Source organism: Punica granatum, chromosome 7, assembly GCF_007655135.1.
Source record: "Punica granatum isolate Tunisia-2019 chromosome 7, ASM765513v2, whole genome shotgun sequence".
Lineage (NCBI taxonomy): Eukaryota > Viridiplantae > Streptophyta > Magnoliopsida > Myrtales > Lythraceae > Punica > Punica granatum.
The window spans coordinates 16,802,788-16,822,424 of record NC_045133.1 but is presented as its reverse complement, the minus strand read 5'-3'; the positions used below and the strand labels follow the sequence as shown (position 1 = coordinate 16,822,424).

The 19,637-nt window shown below is 36.9% G+C and overlaps 3 protein-coding genes across 9 annotated transcripts; 2 read left to right on the top strand and 1 right to left on the bottom strand.

Annotated features, from left to right (window-relative positions):
- Window positions 1–1,492: 1,492 nt before the first annotated feature.
- Window positions 1,493–4,403, bottom strand: LOC116215504. Of its 3 annotated transcripts, none has more exons than XR_004158475.1 (6): window positions 4,268–4,403; window positions 3,507–3,627; window positions 3,293–3,389; window positions 2,526–2,721; window positions 2,364–2,442; window positions 1,493–2,236 (listed from the first exon to the last, which is right to left on the bottom strand). XR_004158475.1 is itself a non-coding variant. In XM_031551235.1 (6 exons), exons 4-6 carry the CDS (start codon window positions 2,628–2,630, stop codon window positions 1,682–1,684), a joined length of 567 nt encoding a protein of 188 aa, XP_031407095.1. In that variant the 5' UTR covers window positions 2,631–2,721; window positions 3,293–3,389; window positions 3,507–3,627; window positions 4,268–4,403; the 3' UTR covers window positions 1,493–1,681. The 3 variants fall into 3 exon arrangements, 2 of the variants coding, with proteins under 2 accessions (XP_031407095.1, XP_031407096.1); XM_031551235.1 differs by having other exon boundaries at window positions 1,493–1,742; window positions 1,998–2,236; window positions 2,364–2,721; XM_031551236.1 differs by lacking the exons at window positions 3,293–3,389; window positions 3,507–3,627; window positions 4,268–4,403 and having other exon boundaries at window positions 1,493–1,742; window positions 1,998–2,236; window positions 2,364–3,261.
- LOC116215503 (ribonuclease P protein subunit p29) lies at window positions 4,280–9,296 on the top strand. Of its 5 annotated transcripts, none has more exons than XM_031551234.1 (10): window positions 4,280–4,493; window positions 4,633–4,871; window positions 5,642–5,718; window positions 5,899–6,164; window positions 6,661–6,726; window positions 6,834–6,895; window positions 7,417–7,430; window positions 7,868–7,993; window positions 8,618–8,698; window positions 8,951–9,072. In XM_031551234.1, the coding sequence occupies exons 2-9, from the start codon at window positions 4,667–4,669 to the stop codon at window positions 8,630–8,632; spliced, it is 831 nt and encodes a 276-aa protein (XP_031407094.1). In that variant the 5' UTR covers window positions 4,280–4,493; window positions 4,633–4,666; the 3' UTR covers window positions 8,633–8,698; window positions 8,951–9,072. The 5 variants fall into 5 exon arrangements, with proteins under 5 accessions (XP_031407094.1, XP_031407090.1, XP_031407089.1 ...); XM_031551230.1 differs by having other exon boundaries at window positions 4,282–4,444; window positions 8,613–8,698; window positions 8,951–9,296; XM_031551229.1 differs by having other exon boundaries at window positions 4,282–4,493; window positions 8,613–8,698; window positions 8,951–9,296.
- Window positions 9,297–16,421: 7,125 nt separating this feature from the next.
- Window positions 16,422–19,218, top strand: LOC116213016 (transcription factor bHLH128). The gene is given in 6 exon segments (XM_031547814.1): window positions 16,422–16,854; window positions 16,856–16,970; window positions 17,307–17,438; window positions 17,890–17,955; window positions 18,180–18,248; window positions 18,700–19,218. Coding segments are annotated over 6 exon segments (675 nt in total). The 5' UTR covers window positions 16,422–16,615; the 3' UTR covers window positions 18,754–19,218.
- Window positions 19,219–19,637: the final 419 nt, after the last annotated feature.

Sequence of the window (19,637 nt, the reverse complement as noted above, 5' to 3'; positions counted from 1 at the left end):
TCGTTAGCTTCCATCCAGCCACCTCCATTAAAGCTGACATGGCCGTTAAATTTGCTTAATTGGCCGTCAATTGCCACGTGTAACCATCCCATTTGCAAGGCTTTTTTTCCCCTTCCAACTCTCCCCTTTCCGTCACTCTTCCTCATCCTCCACTGCACCGAAAACACCACTACCGCTGCCCTCCCCCACCCTCCGCCGCTGAATTGTGGCCACCGTAAGCTCGAACAACTTCGGGAGAGCAACTTCAACGAACTCAAGATCGTGGAGGAGTTTCGAGCAGTAGCTGCAATAGCTCAACGGAGGCTTGAAAGCAGCTAGACAACGACCCAACAATAGCTCGGCAAAGAGGCCTAGAGCACCAGTAGCAGCAACAATAGAAACGAGTAGAGGAGGGGCGTGTAGTGTCGGGAATAGTAGCAACACATAGATGGTGATGTTGATGACCTTCGGGGGGAGAAGGTGGAGGGGCTGTGTTGGTGTTGAAAATGATGAAGGAGATGGGGATGGTGGTGATGGCGGAGTCAAGGAAAAGAAAGAGGGGGTGACACCATGGAGCCTAAAGGGGAGCTCTGTGTTTGTCTTTGTGTGTGGGGCCGAGAGAGAGAGGCAGCAACAGTGGAAAAGGAGAAGATGAAGTTGAGGAAGGGATGAAGAGAATGGTGAAGATGATAGGCTTGAATCTGATCACGAAAGATACTTGTCAGGTTGCTGATGAGCATATTGCGAAGTTTGTTGATTCTTGTAATAGCTTCACAGCCCCCGATTAGGTTCGATTTAAGAATGCTCATGAAATGTCAAGGGAAACGAGTACATCTCTAATGTAAAATTAAGAAGCTTACTCAAATGTTTTACCGTATTGTTCTCACCTAGCAACAATATGATGAGAAGAACATAAGAAGAATGGTATGGCATACGGAAACAACATTGAAAAGAAAGTAGCATAATTGCAGGAACTAGAAGAACAAGTAAGATCACAGTTGGCCATCGGATAATTTCCTACATTGCCCTTGAGTTCTTCAACTACATTACACTTGTTGACTACAAGTTCTTGAGGTACTTTTGTATATCTTTCCTCAAGTTCATAGTGCAGAACCTGATACAAAGAAATGAGCAATTAAATTAGTGAAAATGCTCCAAGTAGAGGCATTGCTTTATCATTCGTTTTGGCTTAGGTAAATCTTCATCCCATCACCATCATCAGCTTCATCCCCCTCTTCTTTGTCTCTCTCCCTCCCTCTCCCCTGGACTTCACCCACGCACAGACTAGCCCTTCCTTTCCTCTTTTCCTCTTCACACTATCATTTGTTGCAACTGCTGCCTCCTCTCGTCCACTATTGTCTAGCTCGCTGAGCTGTTGATGTTGTTGTCTCACTCTCCCCACGAGCTTCTCGAGTTGCTAGGTCGCTGCTGGTGTCCTCCTTCCTTGAGTTGCTGCTCCATTGCAAGAGGTGGCGTCTCGAAGAAGGGGAAGCAGAATGGGGTTGTTTTTTTTACGTCCCGAGGGGTGAGGGAGTGGTGGTGACGGTGGTGTTAGTAGTGGTAGCGAAGAACAAGAACAAGGGAAGAAAAAAAAGAAGAAGAAGAGATACAATAGGGAAAAGAAAAATAGGTCGGGCAATGGGGTGAACACACGTAGCAGATAACGGCCAATTGGACGGCTGTTAATGATCACGTAAGCATTTCACAGCAATCCATGGACGAAAGGTAACGTCATGTTAAATGTGAGACAATTTTGAAACCTCCTGCATTTACAGAAAATTTTAAAAATTTGTGCTAGATTATGAAATTTTTGTAAAGTACGTGATTTTTTAGGCCAAAACCATTTTAATTTTGATACTTCCTTTTTTAGTTTTGGAGGTTTTTTTTCCTGAAATATGAAATTATTAAGTTAATATTTGGCCGAAAAAAGCTGTCGAAAAAGTGACCTTTTTTTTTCTTTTTAAATTTTAGGTCAGATGGTAAAGTATAAAATTTTTATAGGTCCGGGCACTACTCACCAGACGCCAGAGCTGCTCCCTGCCTCCCTCTCCCTCGTCTCCCTGAACAGCAGTGCCACCGCCACCAGAGGCAGAGGCCTCAAGGCCAAGTTTCGACTTCCTTCTCGACCTCTCCCAGCCCGACAGTTTTCGTGAGGCTTCCTGCTCTTAGTTGTGCCGCGGCCACTCCTCTGTCGTGTGAGGGTTCCGCTTCTTCTTCTCCCTATCCTAGTCACCGGGACTCGCGATGAGGCTCCTTCCTAAGACAAACACAAACTAAGACTAAAACAAGGACGAAAATCAATATACAACATGCAATCTTCAGCATTTTGTTCTCCTATTCATACATTTGAATTTTCTTCTTCATCTTTTTCATGAGCTTGTTACCTTCTTCATGTAAACCTTGTTTCTCGGGGGATGTAAAAGAAGCTCCAATCCGGAGTCTCGCAGTTTGTTGCACTTCAAGCTGTTCGTCATTATCAACTCATTCAATGTATACACATGTAAGATCACTTCTCTTCCATAAAGGACAACCAAGGAAACGCCTACCATAACTTTATTTCCTCGTAGATGTTTGCAACATGAGCTTCCTTCCACACCCATAGAGATTGATTGATTCCTCAACTCATGAAGAAGCTGTGGACTTTTGGACATATTGCTTTGTCCCACTCCATTGACTTCCTACACCTCCCATATTTGTTGTGCTTAGTTGAAGCTTTTGGATGTGTTTGTCTATTTGTTCTCGCTGCAGATGGTTGAAGTTGCAAAAGAACATGTATCGACCAATTCAGAGAGTGTCATTTAGAGATGATCTTAAATCAAAGTCATAACCATTGTCGTGCTCCAATACAAACCAGTAACCAAATATAGAAGTATATCAACAAATTTCAGTTCAAACAAGAGTAATCAACAAATCTCAGTTCAACAAATAATCAAACTCCATACATCAATAACAAACCAGTAACCAAATATTGAACAAAAGCACAAAACAATAAAAATCCTCGTAAATGAGCTAAATAACAATAAGCACAAAACGGTAAAAATCTTTTTATTTTCTCTTCATTTTCAATGAAGATCGATAAACAAACCGACAACGATCTCTTTTCTCATGAAGAAAGGAGTTTGCAATGCTGTGTAGCCTCTTTTTTCCAAGAAATCAAGGCCAAAGTTAATCAAATCCTCTACCTCCGGCCACATCAAATCCTATTCATACATCAATAACTTTCGAGGCATTTCCAGATAAAATTCAGAGAGAAAAAAATATAATAGTCATGTCTGGAAGGAAACTTTATGGACAACAGATCTAATTCCAATACCTTTTTTCATGTCTGCAATGTCAACAAGCTCAACATGGTTCTTCAATTTAGCCTCCACTCTCTTCTCACCCCATGTCTTGATAACCACATTATTTGCCTAAAATTACGAAGCAAACTCATTAACCATGAATGAGTTATGCAGCGGGCGAGTAACGAGTGATATACCAATGAAAGAACTCACGATTCTGAGCTATGCAACACATTATTTCATTACCCATAAATGAGTTATGCAACGCATTATTTCAATTGCGTCCAACAGCTCACGATTCTGAGCTGACTCACTTGCTTGTTGATGTTGTTGAACTCCTTGCGCAGGTTTTCAAGCTCAATCTGACCTGACCGTCACTTAATGATCCAAAGCACGATGGATAGATTGCTCACTCTCTTTTGACGCAATACAGCGAAATCTTTCGAACTGACCTAATGCCGTATATGGATGGCCAAACTATCGCACCTCGAATTTCGCACGGATCAACGATGCGCAATTACTCTCGAACGAAATCAGAACTGATCGTCTCGAATCGAAATGGCGCCACTCCTTTTCGAGGGCGATGATCTCGTCAACGATCTCGATGCTAGCGAAGCGTATGGGTTCTCGCTCGGATCCTCACGAGCGACACTCTCAATTGCAGAATGAAGCTCGATCGAATTTGAGCGTTGTCCAGAATTTGAAGCTTGATCGAATTTTAGGGTTTGATCGAATTTTGGGAGAAGAAGGAATTGGGGGCAATTCGGGCGGGAGGAATGTTTTCCAACTTCAGGGACGAAGAACAGTGAGAAATAACGCCGTTTACGGAGGTTCCGTCATGGATCTCTCATGTTTTCAAACGGAAGGACCAATTCGTCCTAACGTTTGCAACGTCCGGACCAAATTGTACACATAATTTATTTCCGGGATGAAGTTGCCGTGAGGTGTATATTTCAGGGACCAAATTATCAATTTGATCATTTTTATAGGTCCGGGGCACTACTCACCAGACGAAAGAGCCGCTCCCTGCCTCCCTCTCCGTCGTCTCCCTGAACAGCAGCGCCACCGCCACCAGAGGCAGAGGCCCCAAGGCCAAGTTTTGGCCTCCCTCTCGGCCTCTCCAAGCCCGGCAGTTTCCGTGAGGCTTGCTGCTCTTAGTTGCGCCGCGGCTGCTCCTGTGTCGTGTGAGGATTCCGCTTCTTCTTCTCCCTTTCCCAGTAGCCAGGACTCGCGGTGAGGCTTCTTCCCCAGCTTGCTCTGAGCCTGCTGCTCGCCCCTGGCTCCTCCCCTCTCTATGAATTTAGCTTCTTCTTTTTACTTTTCTTTTTTTGGGCAACGAAATTTAGCTTAGTTCAATCTTCATATTCGTTAGGTGAAGTTGTTGGCCTGTACTCGCTTGTGTCATTATGGAGACGACCACTCAAGACAATAGGAAACGTGCAATGGATGCAATTGACAGGCGATGTGCGCTGGAGAAAGCTGAACAGCTCAAGCAACAGAGGAAGAAAGAAGTTGGACCTAAGAGGGAAAGTGGGAGAGAAGTCAGTAAGCCTTCCGAACATCTTACCGTTGCTCGAGGGACCAAGTCCTCCCTCGTTTCAGCAAGCAAAGGTGTAGTTTTCTCGTTTTCCCATCCTCTCGTAGATTCTGATATTAACCATGTATTTGCTTTCGTATGATTTTTCTGAAGCTTTGTTTAGAAGCCCGGGAGATGCTTGAATTCTCTGTTTTGGATTAAGGTTTCGGGGTTATAGTTGGTGTCGATAGATAGATTCTTTCTGATGGTCTATAATGGCAAGTGTCTAATTGTAGACAATCAGTGATGGCATATTCTATATGATGTAACACCTCCATGCCTTCAGTAGAACACCTATATTCCGAAGCAATCTAACTTTGGTGTACTCTTCCCACTTGCAATATTCAGTCCCTTGAAATGCCGATAGTTAATTGGATCAAATCCTATAATTGATAAGTTCTCATCTGTTTTGGAACAAATATTTTCCAATTAGTTTTTTGAATAAGTTGAAATTTTAGTACTGTCGACAACACAATGTCCAGTCTAGTGCTGATGTCAGAGATCATATTGTTAATATTGCAGTGCCCTTGTTAGAAGAGTGAACCATTTGTTTTTCCTCCCAAGTGTTTTAGTTTATTGTATCCAACACATGTACTGGCATTATTCAGTCTCCGCTCTGTTAAGTTTCTGAGATAATAATCATAATCTTAATGCTTAATGATCTTGTTTGCAATTTCTGTTTTCTTTCTCTGGCTGGTTGTTGTTTTCTCTTTCAGTTTTACTTTTGAGCTTTTCTAGCTGGTATACATGAGCTTACTTTGTGGATTGAGAAAATGGGAAAAGTTAACTAAACCTTTTTGTGCAGATGCACAAGCGGATGACCTAGCTTACGTGATGCTCTCTCATCCTGTACATAAGAATCTGTTGGAAGCACCCACAGAGGTAATTCTTGTATGGAGAAGAGCTCGTGAATTGTCATGGTTCTTTCCTTAATTTTGTTGACCTTTTCCTTTTTGCAGGTGGCGGTTAATTTATAACTTTTGATTTCTTGTTCATTGGTGGCAAAGTTTAAGCTTTGAATACTTATCTTCACTTTCTGTGTGTCTTCCGTTGTTTGTTCAGGTTTCCAAAGAGAAGGGAACTAGAGTTGACAGGTTTATGCACGAACTTCTCCAGAAGGGTGATTCGGCTAAAAAGTACATGCAGAGCTTTAGAAGCAAGAAATTTAATGACGTGATTCTCCTGGATAATTATGTAAAAAGACGCAGTGGGTTTGTTGGTTCTCGCTTGAGGGCTTTGCAGACCCACTCGAAGCGGTCTAAAGTACACATGTCCATGAAGGAACACAAAAAATGTGGAACCTTTGACTTATCTCAAGATCTCTGCCAGTAAGTTTAATATCCCTGACCATCTGAATTCAAATTGAGTAATCGTAGCATTAGCTGATTTTATCCATGAGAGGGTACCCTGATAATTTTGCATATTCAGAAGTAACTGATGTGAGATCTTGAGATTCTTTGCCATTTGACACCCCTGTTCTATCTGTTTCTCTGCCTTTTACTATTTCTAGTGTAAAGCACCATGTCCTGCCACTAGCATATCATCTTCCAGAGAAATAAATTGGTTTTGTGATCTATTGTATTAGTTGCATTATATATATCGTCTATATTTGATAGAAACGATGCTTAGTAACATCATTGGTTTGAAGCGAAAAGAACTTAGTGCGGTTTTAACCATGTTGAAAGGAATTACAATACTTAGTAATATCTGAATTTCCATCTCTTTGCACAAAATTTAGTTTGGCAATTTATTTTTCCTCTCCATCTTTTATATTATAACCTTTTCTTTTGTTTATACTGAACTGATGTTTGTATCTGGTTACAGGTTTCACCATTTTGTGCCTATGCATGAAATGTGGAAAAGTTACATGATAGAACTCTTCAAAAGCAGGTGAGATAGTTTTTCTTCATATTATAGTCTGTTTCTGTTTTTCCGTATAATGATAATGATAACCATCTTAACCTTCCATATTTGTGTTTGTTGGTCATGGTCTGCAGGAAGGGTGATCCATTAGACAAGTCTCTTCTCACTGCAGATTTACATGGAGCTATCATACACGGTACTATTTGCATTTGCATTGATTTTCTTGTTTATTTCACAAATCTTAAAAATATATTTTTGTTGTGCCATTATGTTGCTTCTATTAGATAGTATCCTGATTCTTTACATCCTTAATGTTTCCCTTGCTGCTCAACATATAAGTTTTGGTGACACATATGTTCCAACGTACAGCACTGTCTAAATGTAGTAAAAGGACTAATATGTAAACAAGATAAAGAACTTGCTTTGCAATGCACATATAAAAGGCAGTGGATTAATCCCTTTTTCTGGTTGAGAAACATATGACATTTGTCCAGTACTCGAGTATTTGGTAGTAATCAAAAAGAGAACATCATATAACCATAAAAGACTGATGTGGGCAAATGGAATATATCATTAGATTAACTCGATACATTTGTCTTTTAATTGAAAAATTGGCTTGGAGCATTGTATCTTTGAGGTCTCTTACATTGTCTTTTAATTTTTGTTTCCTTATTAGAGTTGTCTCTCTCACCTTTTTTTTTTTTTGTCTCTTTGCAGTTGCTGATTGTAAGGTAACTTCTTTTATTGGTGCAAATGGTATTATGATCCGTGAAACTGCTGCAACATTTGGATTAATTACCCGAGACAATAAATTTCGGGGTAAGTTCAACCTTCCTAGATGTACTATATATTGCATTCATTGACTATCGCGCAAGAAGACATTACAACTTGAATTTCTGAACTCTTGCTGTTTTCGCTATAGATTTATAACATAGAAAGTGATAGATGAAGATAGAGAGTTGAATCTTGTGCAGAAGTATTGGAGATCTCATGGTTGGAACCAAAATATTGAGATTCCATGCTATTAAACTAAAGATTCCAATCGCACCATGTTCTTCGTAGCATTCTAATCTTTATTTAAGTTTGTGTATTTTCTTTGAATTTTTTATGCTTTGGCAGCTCATAGTTGTTGCTGGGTTTGCTAATTGCTCATTTTCTATGAACCCAGTGGTGCCAAAGAGGGATTCCGTCTTCATATTCCAAGCTGATTGCTGGAAAGTCACGTTATTTGGAGAAAAACTCATTGGAAGAGACTCAGGCTTGTGACAGGGAAGTGCTTGTTGCTGCTGTACAGGTAGGTTAGGGATCAATCATTCTAAGTAATTCATTTGTAGTTGCACATGTTTGTTTCAGTTTCATTAAGAATTGACAACCGAAGCATGGAGACTTCAATATAGAAACAATGTTGTTTCTGCTGGAGCAAAATAGGGCAACTTGATTTATTCAGACTTGATTTATTTATATTGGTTTTTGGGAGTGCTAGTCTGTGTTTGATGTTTTACATTGCTGTCTTTCTTTTGATTATTCGTATAGCCTTCTGCTCTTTGTACATCTCACGCATCACATAGGATTGTATTGTCATCTAAATAGTAAGGATGTGGAGGTGGGATTGCCTAGCCATATTTAATTTCCGTAACATCTTAAATGAAGAGGATGCCAACATAACTTTTTTAACCTCGAACTTTTCATCCACTTATGAATTGCTGGATGATTTACTCACTAACTACAAGTCCTTATTATTCGGTTTGGTGATTGAACCCAATCATATGAAAAGAATAATTGATTATCATCTGCTTGCTCTGACTTGGCTCTGTTTGTGATCTGACTTTCATTATATTGAAAATTGCGGATTCTGAGTTGTATAGCAAAACAGAATTGGTGGTGATAACTTCATTGAACATTCCACCGTGCAGGACAGGAGGCGCACGTATAAACTAGATTGTCTGACCACTGGATTCTTACAAGTAGGTAGCACCTCATACGAATGTGGAACCTCAAGGTAAATTATAATGTATACCATATACGCATCTGATTTATTTTCAGTGAATACAAATCTGATTTTGCCAGTGCAATTTCTTGGTGTTCATCATCGTTCATTTGGGTTAATTAGTATATATGTGAACATTAGATGCCTTGGAGATTCATTAGCTTAGAGGACAAGAGCTGCTATTAGTAACGGTGTTTTTGGGGCACCTGATACTAATAGATCTATTTTGCCTGTGACTTGGGTTTTACTTCGTTTTTATTGTAGCAAGCATCAGTTAAATGCTGTATACGTGGATGGGCATGGACTCGCAATGACGCGGACGGACTTATCGCTTTCGAAACTAACATTTGGAATCACATTGATCAATCCTGTGCTTTGTACCATTATCTCTTGCCCAGCTATGTTTATTACCGAATTTATAGGTATCACCGGCAACAAGCGAAGAAGAACCGAATTTGCACTGTTCTGGGCCAGTGAGAAACTGAGTTCCGACCATAACAAATCTGATTGCACGAGATGTGCTAGCTGTGGATAATTATGTTAAATACTCACATTTTTCATGCCGTGGTCGGTCTCGATTTTATATATACAAACAAGAGTATTTAATCGAGTTCTCTCAAAAAATTCGTAAGCTCAGATACGAAATGTGCATTAGAAACCGTCACCATTCGTGTCATATCCAACAATTTTTGTTTTTTTTTTTTTCACTTGTCATAAACTACATGCCAGAATATAAAATTGTAGATACACATAAAGAAATTTTAGAATCAAAATAAAGGAGTTGACCTTTTTCTCGATATGAATATGGTTTTGCTCAATGATTCGAAATTACTTGTAGTAGGACTATTATGAATGAAAACCATAGTATGTTTTTCGCATCCATCGATCAGGATTGCAGTTATGTACACACCATAATGGGAATTACATATCTAGTGATAGGGGAGCTTAAGGATAATGTATGGCGCCGACATGCCGCAGAATAAGACATGTTGGTATTCGATTTCTTCATTCCTGAGCATATTTTATCAGTCAATCATCCACAGGTAGAGCATATGACGTGGTCTAGGACTCTATTATTATTAGCTAATAGGCGCAGCAAGTTGCAGAAAATGGCCATAGGAGCGATATCCTGGCACCTTCGTAGCAGGTTCCCTAAGACGATCACCCTCGTTTGATTGAGCGAAGACGAGACGAGGAGAGGTTTTCAAGGGATAAAACCAAATTTATTCATTTATGTGTTGTTTGATATTTCAATTTTTTTTTGTGCGTTTAATTCTATCATTTATGAAATGATGGATATTTTATTTGATCCTTTTTATTTTTTATTTTTTTGGTGATATGTTTTATTAGATCCTTTAATTAATATAACAATTGAACTTCGTGGACGTGGCTATTAAGTTGATGCCGCATATGCATTATTTTTCGTACGCGGCGTTTTCTAAAAAATATCATTAATCCAATTTTCAAAAAATAAAAGAAATTTTAAAAAAGTCAAAGATGACAAGAACAACACAATTTGTGAATGCCCGCTTGAAAATTATAGTTTTGACGTTGTTTGCTTCACTAGATGTCGACGGCAGCTCGTCATTAGAGGGGTTGATGACGTGACCAAATCGATAGATGAAATTAAAATGTTTTAAGTAAGACTAGTAGCATAAATTATTGGAGGACTGAAGTATTAGCTCTAAAAATTTTAAAAGGAAAGAGGAGGAATGAAAGTTATAGTTTACTTTTTCCTTTATTGGATATGTTCTACAGAATCACAAAAATATAAGGGCCTTTTGTATTATTGGTAGATTGCCTTCATAAATTTCATAATAATACGTGCATGCAATCTTTGTCATTTATGTGCATTGATCTAAAAGCTAACCAAAGCCAGAGGAAAAGAGATTTATCAACACAAGACATATATCTCGAGGACAAGGTATATTATTGATGACAATAACTCGTAAGGTCCAATAACTAACAAAAGCAAGCTTCATTTATTTCCTTTGCAAATTGCTTCAAAATAAGGTCAAAATGGGCACAAGGAAAAACTTTTCAAGGGTCAGATCTAGTTACGATTAGATGGATTCAAAATATAGTCAAATGGCACAAGAAAAACTGACAGATGATATGATATATATGACTATATAGCTATGACACGTCGTGACAAGAGACAACTGGAACGCGATAACCGGAAAGCAAAGAATGAACACTTAACATGTGACAGGTGTATGAACCGAAGCGTCCTCATTAAAAATAAATATAAATCATAGTAGAGTCTCGATGTAGATGCTTTTAGTAAAAGAATTGCGTAACGACAATAAATATATTATTATTCATGTTATTTATTATTCATGTGATCATCGATAAAGGAAAACCCAACTTGGTGTTCTTGTAAAGATCTATATATTTTTTAGGAAATTGATTAGGATTTTAGTGAACGGTGAGGAGGAAAAAGAGATGCAAGTTAATGCTTTTCTTCTTGTGGGCCAATTTGCAAATACAATGAACCTTATACTAAAATCATTTTTTTTTCCTCTTATCTAAGTTTTTGCCCAAGTTCATTTAACCTTGAATGGTACAATCAATTTTTTATATCCCTCTTGGTTTTAGATTTATTAAATTATTGCTTGTCCAGTTAATAGACAATGACACATCAGGCACACTCACGAGAAAGACTAGATTTTATTTTATTTTATTTTATAATTGAAGCTTGCCGTGTTAAAGATTCAATCCAATTCCTCTTTAGATCAATCCAAGTAAGTTATTAATGTTAGACCTAATGCATCAATGAGAATCACAATTTGTGATCTTTCAATAGGATTTGAGCTCGATAGTTCATGAAGATGAAATCTTTTTAACCATCTGGGTCAACATTTTAGTGATTTTTTAGATATTTTCTTGGAACATTTTTAGGGAAAAATCGTCGGTTGGCATCGTTTAACCGTTAGTGGAAGCTCACCCAGCCAATCGAGTGTGCCTTTAGTTGCTTCGAGTCTGACAGACCAATCAGATTCTCTTTGCCCTAAACCAGTTGATTCAAGATGTCAGAATCCTAGGATCCGGTCCAAAGCTCCAAAGAATCTTTCCACTTTTAGTATTTTTTTATTTCTTCTTTCACATTCTTTTATTTTAAATTAAGAAACTGCCAAGAAGTTGATGCGCCACTTGTGGTCGAGCTTGTTTCTTGTGCGACTTTGTAGAAATTGAAAGAAATTTCCTATTTAACAATTGACAAATAAGAAGAGAAGTGTTATCCCTCATGTCAAATTCTAATGTAGTATAAAAAATGGGTCTTAGATGTTATTTGATAAATTAAGTGCTTAATAATTAAATACTTAATTAGTTAAAGAAAAAAATGTATACGAAAAGAGTAGGAATGATAAGGTTGAGAAAATGTTTTATAATATATAGAAAAATAATTTATTTTATTAAGTTAAAATTTTTTACTTACTCATTAAGTGAATTTTGGCGCAATCATTAAGTAAATAAGACCATTATCTTTCATATTTCTCTTTCTCTTCTATTCATTTTCCCATGTAAGTAATTTGTAACTAACTTTTAAGTACTTATTCAATTAAATTATAAACAAACACAATTTTAGTGTAGTGACACAAGACGTCAATCCTAAATCAAGAAATTTTGGATTCAATCCACAGAGCCAATAGGACTCATGTGCTCCGTTATTTTGATTTTTTTTTCATATTGTTATATTGTTTTACTAGACTTATAAGCCTATGACAAAAAAATTCTAGTGCAGTACACAGGCGCTTGTCTTATGGTAGGACACATCATCAAATACCATTAGATCATCGATATTAATTCTCATTCATCCTTTTTTTTTCAATTTTACAAATAATGAAATGAACCAATGTAAATATATAAAAGTTGAAGAGAAAACACAAACCCTTAGGCCTTTTTTTTTGGCATATATTATTCCTCATATAATTAATCATTCTTGAAAAATATAAAAGGACATTTATAAATTTAAAAATATTTTTTGCGATTCTTGTGTTGATATTAAATACAATTATAAATATGTAAAATCTCGTTATTAATTATTGACATAAGATGATATTTAAAGCCCCTTTTCCATTAAGTACTGTCATATTATGTATACATAAATACGCTGGCTTAGTTAAACTAATTACCACTCAATGAATTATAAAAAGTAAAAGTATGCTCATTATTAGATTTTCAATTATGTTACATACTCAAAAATTGAAAATATAAGATTACCCTGGTAAAAACAAAATAAATTCACATCACCACAACACAAATAAGATTTAGAGACAAGTCGATTAATTGACCATGTTGCTGCCATGTCTATCGGTCTTTAAAGATAAATCTTGTTTGCTTCTAAAAATAAGTAAAAGTATGACATAAAATTATCTCTATAAACTTTGTAGTAGTAAATGTACTTGTCTCAATTATACATATAGCATTTCAAGAAATGTGATTTATTTTGACAGAAGCAAGTGGTGGGTTCCAAATCCAAGGACACAATTAATTTTATACTAAAGAATTCTTACCCTTGATCTCCATTTGGAATAATATTACCTTATCCAATTGCACCAACGCGTCTTATGAAATTTTAACTATAGTATTAACAAAATGCGGGGTCTAATATTTGACGGACCTCACGCAATCTTATCGTTGGGCCGCCCCTGCCAATAACAATGGATTTGATGGAATTTATTAGTGAAAAGGAAAATCTCACAGATATTTATATGCAATAACTACCTTATATGATAATTTTACATTCTACAACTTGCATTTTTGATGAATGTTTAAACGATTGGGAGCCAAAAATACTTTCTTCTCTAATAATAAAAGAAATTTATTCAACGGATTGAACACTCTTTCCGCAAAATTTTTCTTTTACCACCACCTTCGGAGAAAGAATTACTCATTCTTTACTACTGCATTTTAGCCCCAAGAATGACATCAAGAGGAAAATTTGAATGAAATTATAAATCATAATGAATTATTTTGTATTCTTTGCAACATTCATCTAAATTTCCATATTGTACGACCTAACAGATATTCGTGTGAATACTAAATTTTACAGTGATATAGCAAGACTTGAAATATACTTAGTCTGAGTGCCCCTTCGCAAAAAGTGAAGTGCATCGAAACCATGACATTTTGGGTAGTTGTAGTAATGCAAAAACCTTTTTTGCAATTTGCTAATAGAAGAAATTAATTATAGATGAGACATATTATGTTAATTTGATATTCAGGCCAAAAGGAAGCGCACCAAGCAAACTTACAATATTTCAAATCTTCTTTCTTTTTTTTTTAATTGTTTTGATGAATTATAATATTTCAAATCATTCGACAATAAACTGTTCCACCAACAACTAGTTGTACTTTGTCGGCACTAATCTCCTTCTCTCCATCGGCCTTTGTCTGTGGTACACGAAACCCACGGGCCTGTTCAATAGAATTATCAAAAAATTTATACAGTGATGGCCCAACGTGACATTGAATTGCTGGAACGCATCTGATACTTTCATTTCGTGTGTTTACTACTTCTACTATTAATGATAAAAAGTACAAAATATTGAATATTTAAATTGAAATATTATATATCGTTTGTTTGTGAAGTAAGATTTTACTTTAATCTACTCCACTCATATATGTAATAATAAATGGAGAAATTTATATTAAATGAGAGAAAAGACAAATATATATATATATTTATTTATTTATTTGATTGTAAAGTAAGTTGGAGATTTTATTATTAAAGAATTGATTGTAATAATGATTAGAAAAATATATATGTGAGAATTTATTATTAAATAAAAAAATTAAAAAATAATGATTATGTTGTTAAATTGAGAGAAAGAACGAAGCGGTGGAGTTGTATAGGATTGTATTTCGAAATCAAACACAATCATTCAGCACTTAGTGGAATCCAATCTATTTGAAAAAGAAAAAATATTCAAATACACAAACTTGAATATATGTTTTCATATTTAAATGCAAATATGCGGTTTGTGGGCTCCTTAGATGGAAATCTTAAGCAGGTCGCATCCAATGGATCTCTTCATTGTCGATCAATGTCTAATAGTTGGATAAAGACTAATATGTAACGGATATATTGCGAGCCTATATTACAAGTCAATAAAAATTTTTAAATATCTATTATTTATTGAAATATCATAAAAAATTTATTATTGACAAAAGTATAATTTTTTATATATATTCACGTACTATACTTGTTACATATAATACATGCACATGTAGGCACGATAAAGTCCTAACAAGATTTTGATTATCTTGTCAATACTTGATACATGCACCAAGGAAGGGAAAATATAGGAGAAAAGGAAAATGACTTGGATGCAGGAGAATTTAAAAAGTGAGGTGTACTGAGAGCATGTACAACAGTGGGTGAATTGTAGTGCCAAAAGGGCACATCGAATGTCACACTATCACCAACTCAAAAATAAGAATGCTACGTAATCGTCACGTCAAAAAATAAAGCCCTCATTCTATATTGATGCCCCAAGCTCCAATCGTCAGCACTCAAATTGGGTGTTAAAAGGGGCTATATACTATTTAAATTAAATAAATGAATAAAGGTTATTTAACATATTATAAATAATTAATTTTTATTATACAAATAACTTTAGTTAAAAAACTAAAAAATTACAATTAAAAAAATTAAAAATTACAATTAATTAAAATTAAATTATGCAATTACATTAATAAAAAATTTAAATTAATTATATTTATATTTATATTAATAGAACCATGCTTGAAATTAAATCTAATTGTACCTGGACATAGCTTGGACATAGTTTTTCGGACCATCTTCTCATGACATTCTCGTTGTATCTCGGACATTAGAGCGGTGTTTGAAGTAATCATTTCCAACTTCATTTTTGTTGTTTCAGCTCGATCTCATTTTCCTTGACGGTCCTCAATCCATCCAAGATAGATATTCTCCTTGTTGCTTCACATTTTAGTGAATCTACTTCCTCGGTGAAATTTCGACGGCCGCTTTCGATTTTGCCTTGTGCTTTCTCTTGGCTGCTTTGGTGCCTTTGGACGCATCGGTGAGTCCACTAGATCATCGTCGGTCGTTTCGTCATCGCAATTTGTTGATGTCTTGTGCAGCCCAAAAGCACTTGTCTTGCTCCGCTTTGAGCCTCCACTTGAACATTATGAAGTTCTCCATTTCAGTTACCTCTTGAGAATATTCTAGTGCATCTCAAAGTTGATATTCTTTCCTTTCCTCTTATCTCGGACTCGGGCTCTGCTTGGCTCAGGCTAAAATTTGAGTTCGGATTCGTTTAGACTCGAATAAAAAAGACTAAAAACTAATTATAAGACAATAATATCATGCAAAATATAATTCAAAAATACTAATTATAACTTGATAGTACTCAAATTCGAATCACATGGAGTTCAATTGAAATGTTACGTTTAATAATAATAATAATAATAATAGCTCATTTAGCCCTGCAAACTTCACAAGCCGAATACTATTAAACTCGGCTCAGCTCAGTTAACTGTCGAACTTGAGTTTAATTAAGAGCGAACTGAACTCGAGCTTTCGTGGAGCGGAGTCTGAGCCATTCGCTAATAGTATCATTTCATTTACAGTCGTGGTGCCAATCAAGAAAAAGCTAAAAAGGAAAAGAAAAAAGACATAATTCCCCAAACATTGGTGACGAAAAGACCCTCACCCACCCGTGACGCAATACCCACTCCTGCGACTTTTTCCTCTTCCGGCATCAATCCTCTCTCTCCCCACTTTCCTCTTTTCCCCAATCTTTCCCCCCATCTCTCTCTAACTTTCTCTCTCTAAAACCTCCATTGCTGAAGCTCAGTTTCAACTAGCAGTGGCCATAGCTCAGCTCCGGCTTTGCCCGATTCGGCTCCACTTCTCAATTTCTTAACACTTAATCAATTAATTATCTATTAAGTGTTATGTATCCATCCTCCTCGTCTTCCTCATCACACAACTCCATTCCCTCCTCCTCCGGCGGCGGCCTCACCCGCTACGTCTCCGCCCCGGGGTCCCTCCTCACCACCGCTGTCGACTCCGTCATCAGCGGCGCCCACCGCGACTTCGCTTCCCCCCACCATGCTCCCCCGCACCCTCACCCGCAACTCCAGAGGCCGCCACCCGCGCCCTCCCCGTTCGGCCAGTACTACTTCTCGGCGGAGTTTCGGAATAGACTCTTGGGAGAACGCCAATTCAATCGTTTTTTCAGCACCACCAGGCAAGCGAGCTAAGAATATCGACGGAGATAGTTACAGCTTTCAGCCGCTGGAAACTCAGGTGTCACAATCTCTCTCCCAAGTTCTGTTTCAGAAACCGAAGTTCCTGGTTCATTTATACCCTATGACAAAATTTTAGGCGCGGTGAAAAAAGATGCTCATTGTATTTATTTATTTATTTTTCCTAAACTCTTTGAATGAACGTCATTGGGTTTGAAAAACAAAGAATGAATGCCAAAAGATACGATTCAATTGCTTCTTGTTGTACTTTGGCGTTCATGAATATTAGAAAGCATTGCTACTTCTCTCTTAATTTTTATGATGGACTTCCATATAAATATATTATTCCTCTTTCATTTGTCTATCATTTGATAATTTTACTTGGCATTCTTTTCAGTTTAGCTTGCCACAGACAACTCTTGAGATGGCCACGGTAGAGAAGTTGCTTCAAATCCCCGAAGACTCTGTGCCATGCAAAATTCGGGCCAAGCGTGGCTGTGCAACTCATCCACGGAGTATTGCTGAAAGGGTGGGTAACTATTATCAAGAAAATCATTATGCTTGAACCATGAAAGTTCTAAGTCCTCCATTTGCAATCATGGGTAACTATCATGTAGTATTGCATTTCATAAGACTATTGCTTTAACGGTCAAGGATTTCCAACATATATGACAGACTGCACTTTACATGGGAAGGAATTCTGGAACCTACATAATGAATCTACAGGATTATCTTCGGAAATGGTGGTTGCTGCATTAGTGTAATTCTGGAAATGCTTTCGAGATCATCTGATTTTATAATAGTCTTTGGGCATTTGTTTAAAACAACGGTAATGTTCAACCCACCCCCCAACTTCCGATACAACAGAATGGACAAACTTTTTCTGCTTTACTTAGTTCGTGAACATTGAAATTATTTTGCTGTTTAGTTTTGTAGGATGTAAATGCGATCTAATTGCAGGTTTGCTTTACATTTAACAGGAAAGGAGGACCAGAATAAGTGGTAGGCTGAAGAAGCTACAGGAGCTTGTCCCTAACATGGATAAGGTAATTATAGTTGCACGTTTTCTTCCCTTCATAGACATGCTGTAGTGATACATTCTGAGATCAGTTTGGTAGAAGTGTCAAGAAATCAGTCTAACGTCTCTTGAGCTTATTCTTGAATCTCTGTTGGGGTAATAATTTCTTAAAATTACAAAAATCCTTAATTACCATGGGTGATTTGTTTCAATTTGGTCACTTGAATCCTTGCAATATCTCTTTTTGAGCAGCAAACGAGCTACTCAGACATGCTGGATCTGGCGGTGCAGCATATTAGAACCCTTCAAACTCAAGTTCAGGTGTGTATAAACGCATTTTCTCCTGTTGTACAAATTTCTCTTGAAGTAGTTTATCGACCTCCTCTGTTTTGATCTTCACATACAATAGTTTAGCCATTTATTGATTAACCACAGACTAAAGTTTCGATAAGCTGATTAATTGCGTGAAAAGTCTCGTCAATCGGAGTAGTTTTCATTAGATTGCTGCGTGTCACTTGCTCTTATTAGATGAGCATTACTAAATCAATGGGTAAAGCTGTTTTTCTACTCTCGAAAGGGTATTAACAAAATGTTGTGGAAAGCTTTCCCAAGCACATTCTAATGCAGAAATTTCCCCGAAAAGAAAAGTTATATGTCCCATGGAATCTTTACACTGCTATGTTTTGGTGGTGTTCAGTTCTATGCTGTCTATGTATTTTCTGAATTTCAGTGAATTTCCCCTTATTTTCATATGCACTCCTCGCTTCTGCAGAAGCTTCGACAAGAGCTCGACAACTGCACTTGTGGATGCACACAGAGCTCATAGCGATGGCCTTTTCGGGAACTATTTGGACGGTTGTGAAGTAGAAGCTTCCGGGGCTACTTCTTGTTGTAACCTAGCAAACTTGACAAATCTTTGTTTTCCGGTTATGTGCTCTTTCGTTTTTCCGGATTAGGCCAAATAATGCAGGATAGAACCCGCATACTGTATATATCTAAAAGCTGAAATGTGGCATTTTGCAGTCGTAGGGGGTGAGGAAAGTTGAGCTGATCTGTCTGATCTCTTTCATTTTAAGGGAAATATGTAATGGAGTTTGGCTTGACTTTATTGTGATTTTTTCCTTTTGTAGTTTGATTAAACTTTTGTAGCCCTTTTGTATACTCTCCCCCCTCGTCTACCCTTTAACATTTTGTTTCACTAAAGGAAATATTGGCAGCTAGTCATGTAACCTGCGCAGTGCAGGCGTTTACAATTTTCTATTTTTCATCAATATAATATGTAGTAAATTTTGTAAATATTTTTTGGAAAAGAAGGCCACAGTAAAGATATTTATATCATACAATTACATATATACAATTGTATTTGCGCGCAACTGTGCAAGAACTTCTATTTTGCTAAATATCTATTTTGGTTGTTATTCTTCAAATTGTCCTTACAAAATACAAAAGGCCATTTATAGTTTTCTAAAAAAATCTATTATGGTACATATGTTCAAGTACATATTCATGACATGTTCGCCCTTAGGTCTATGTAGTCTAAATTAGTTCCATCTGTATTTTCTAGAAGGTTGTCTTGCATTTATTTACTTATTTATTTTCCAAACTTGATGAAATATCATTTTTAAGGATAGTAGCCATTCTTCGGGACTCCATTAATATGAAGAGTCTAACGTACTCCTCTCAAAACCCAAAAATGGGGGCAAATGCACA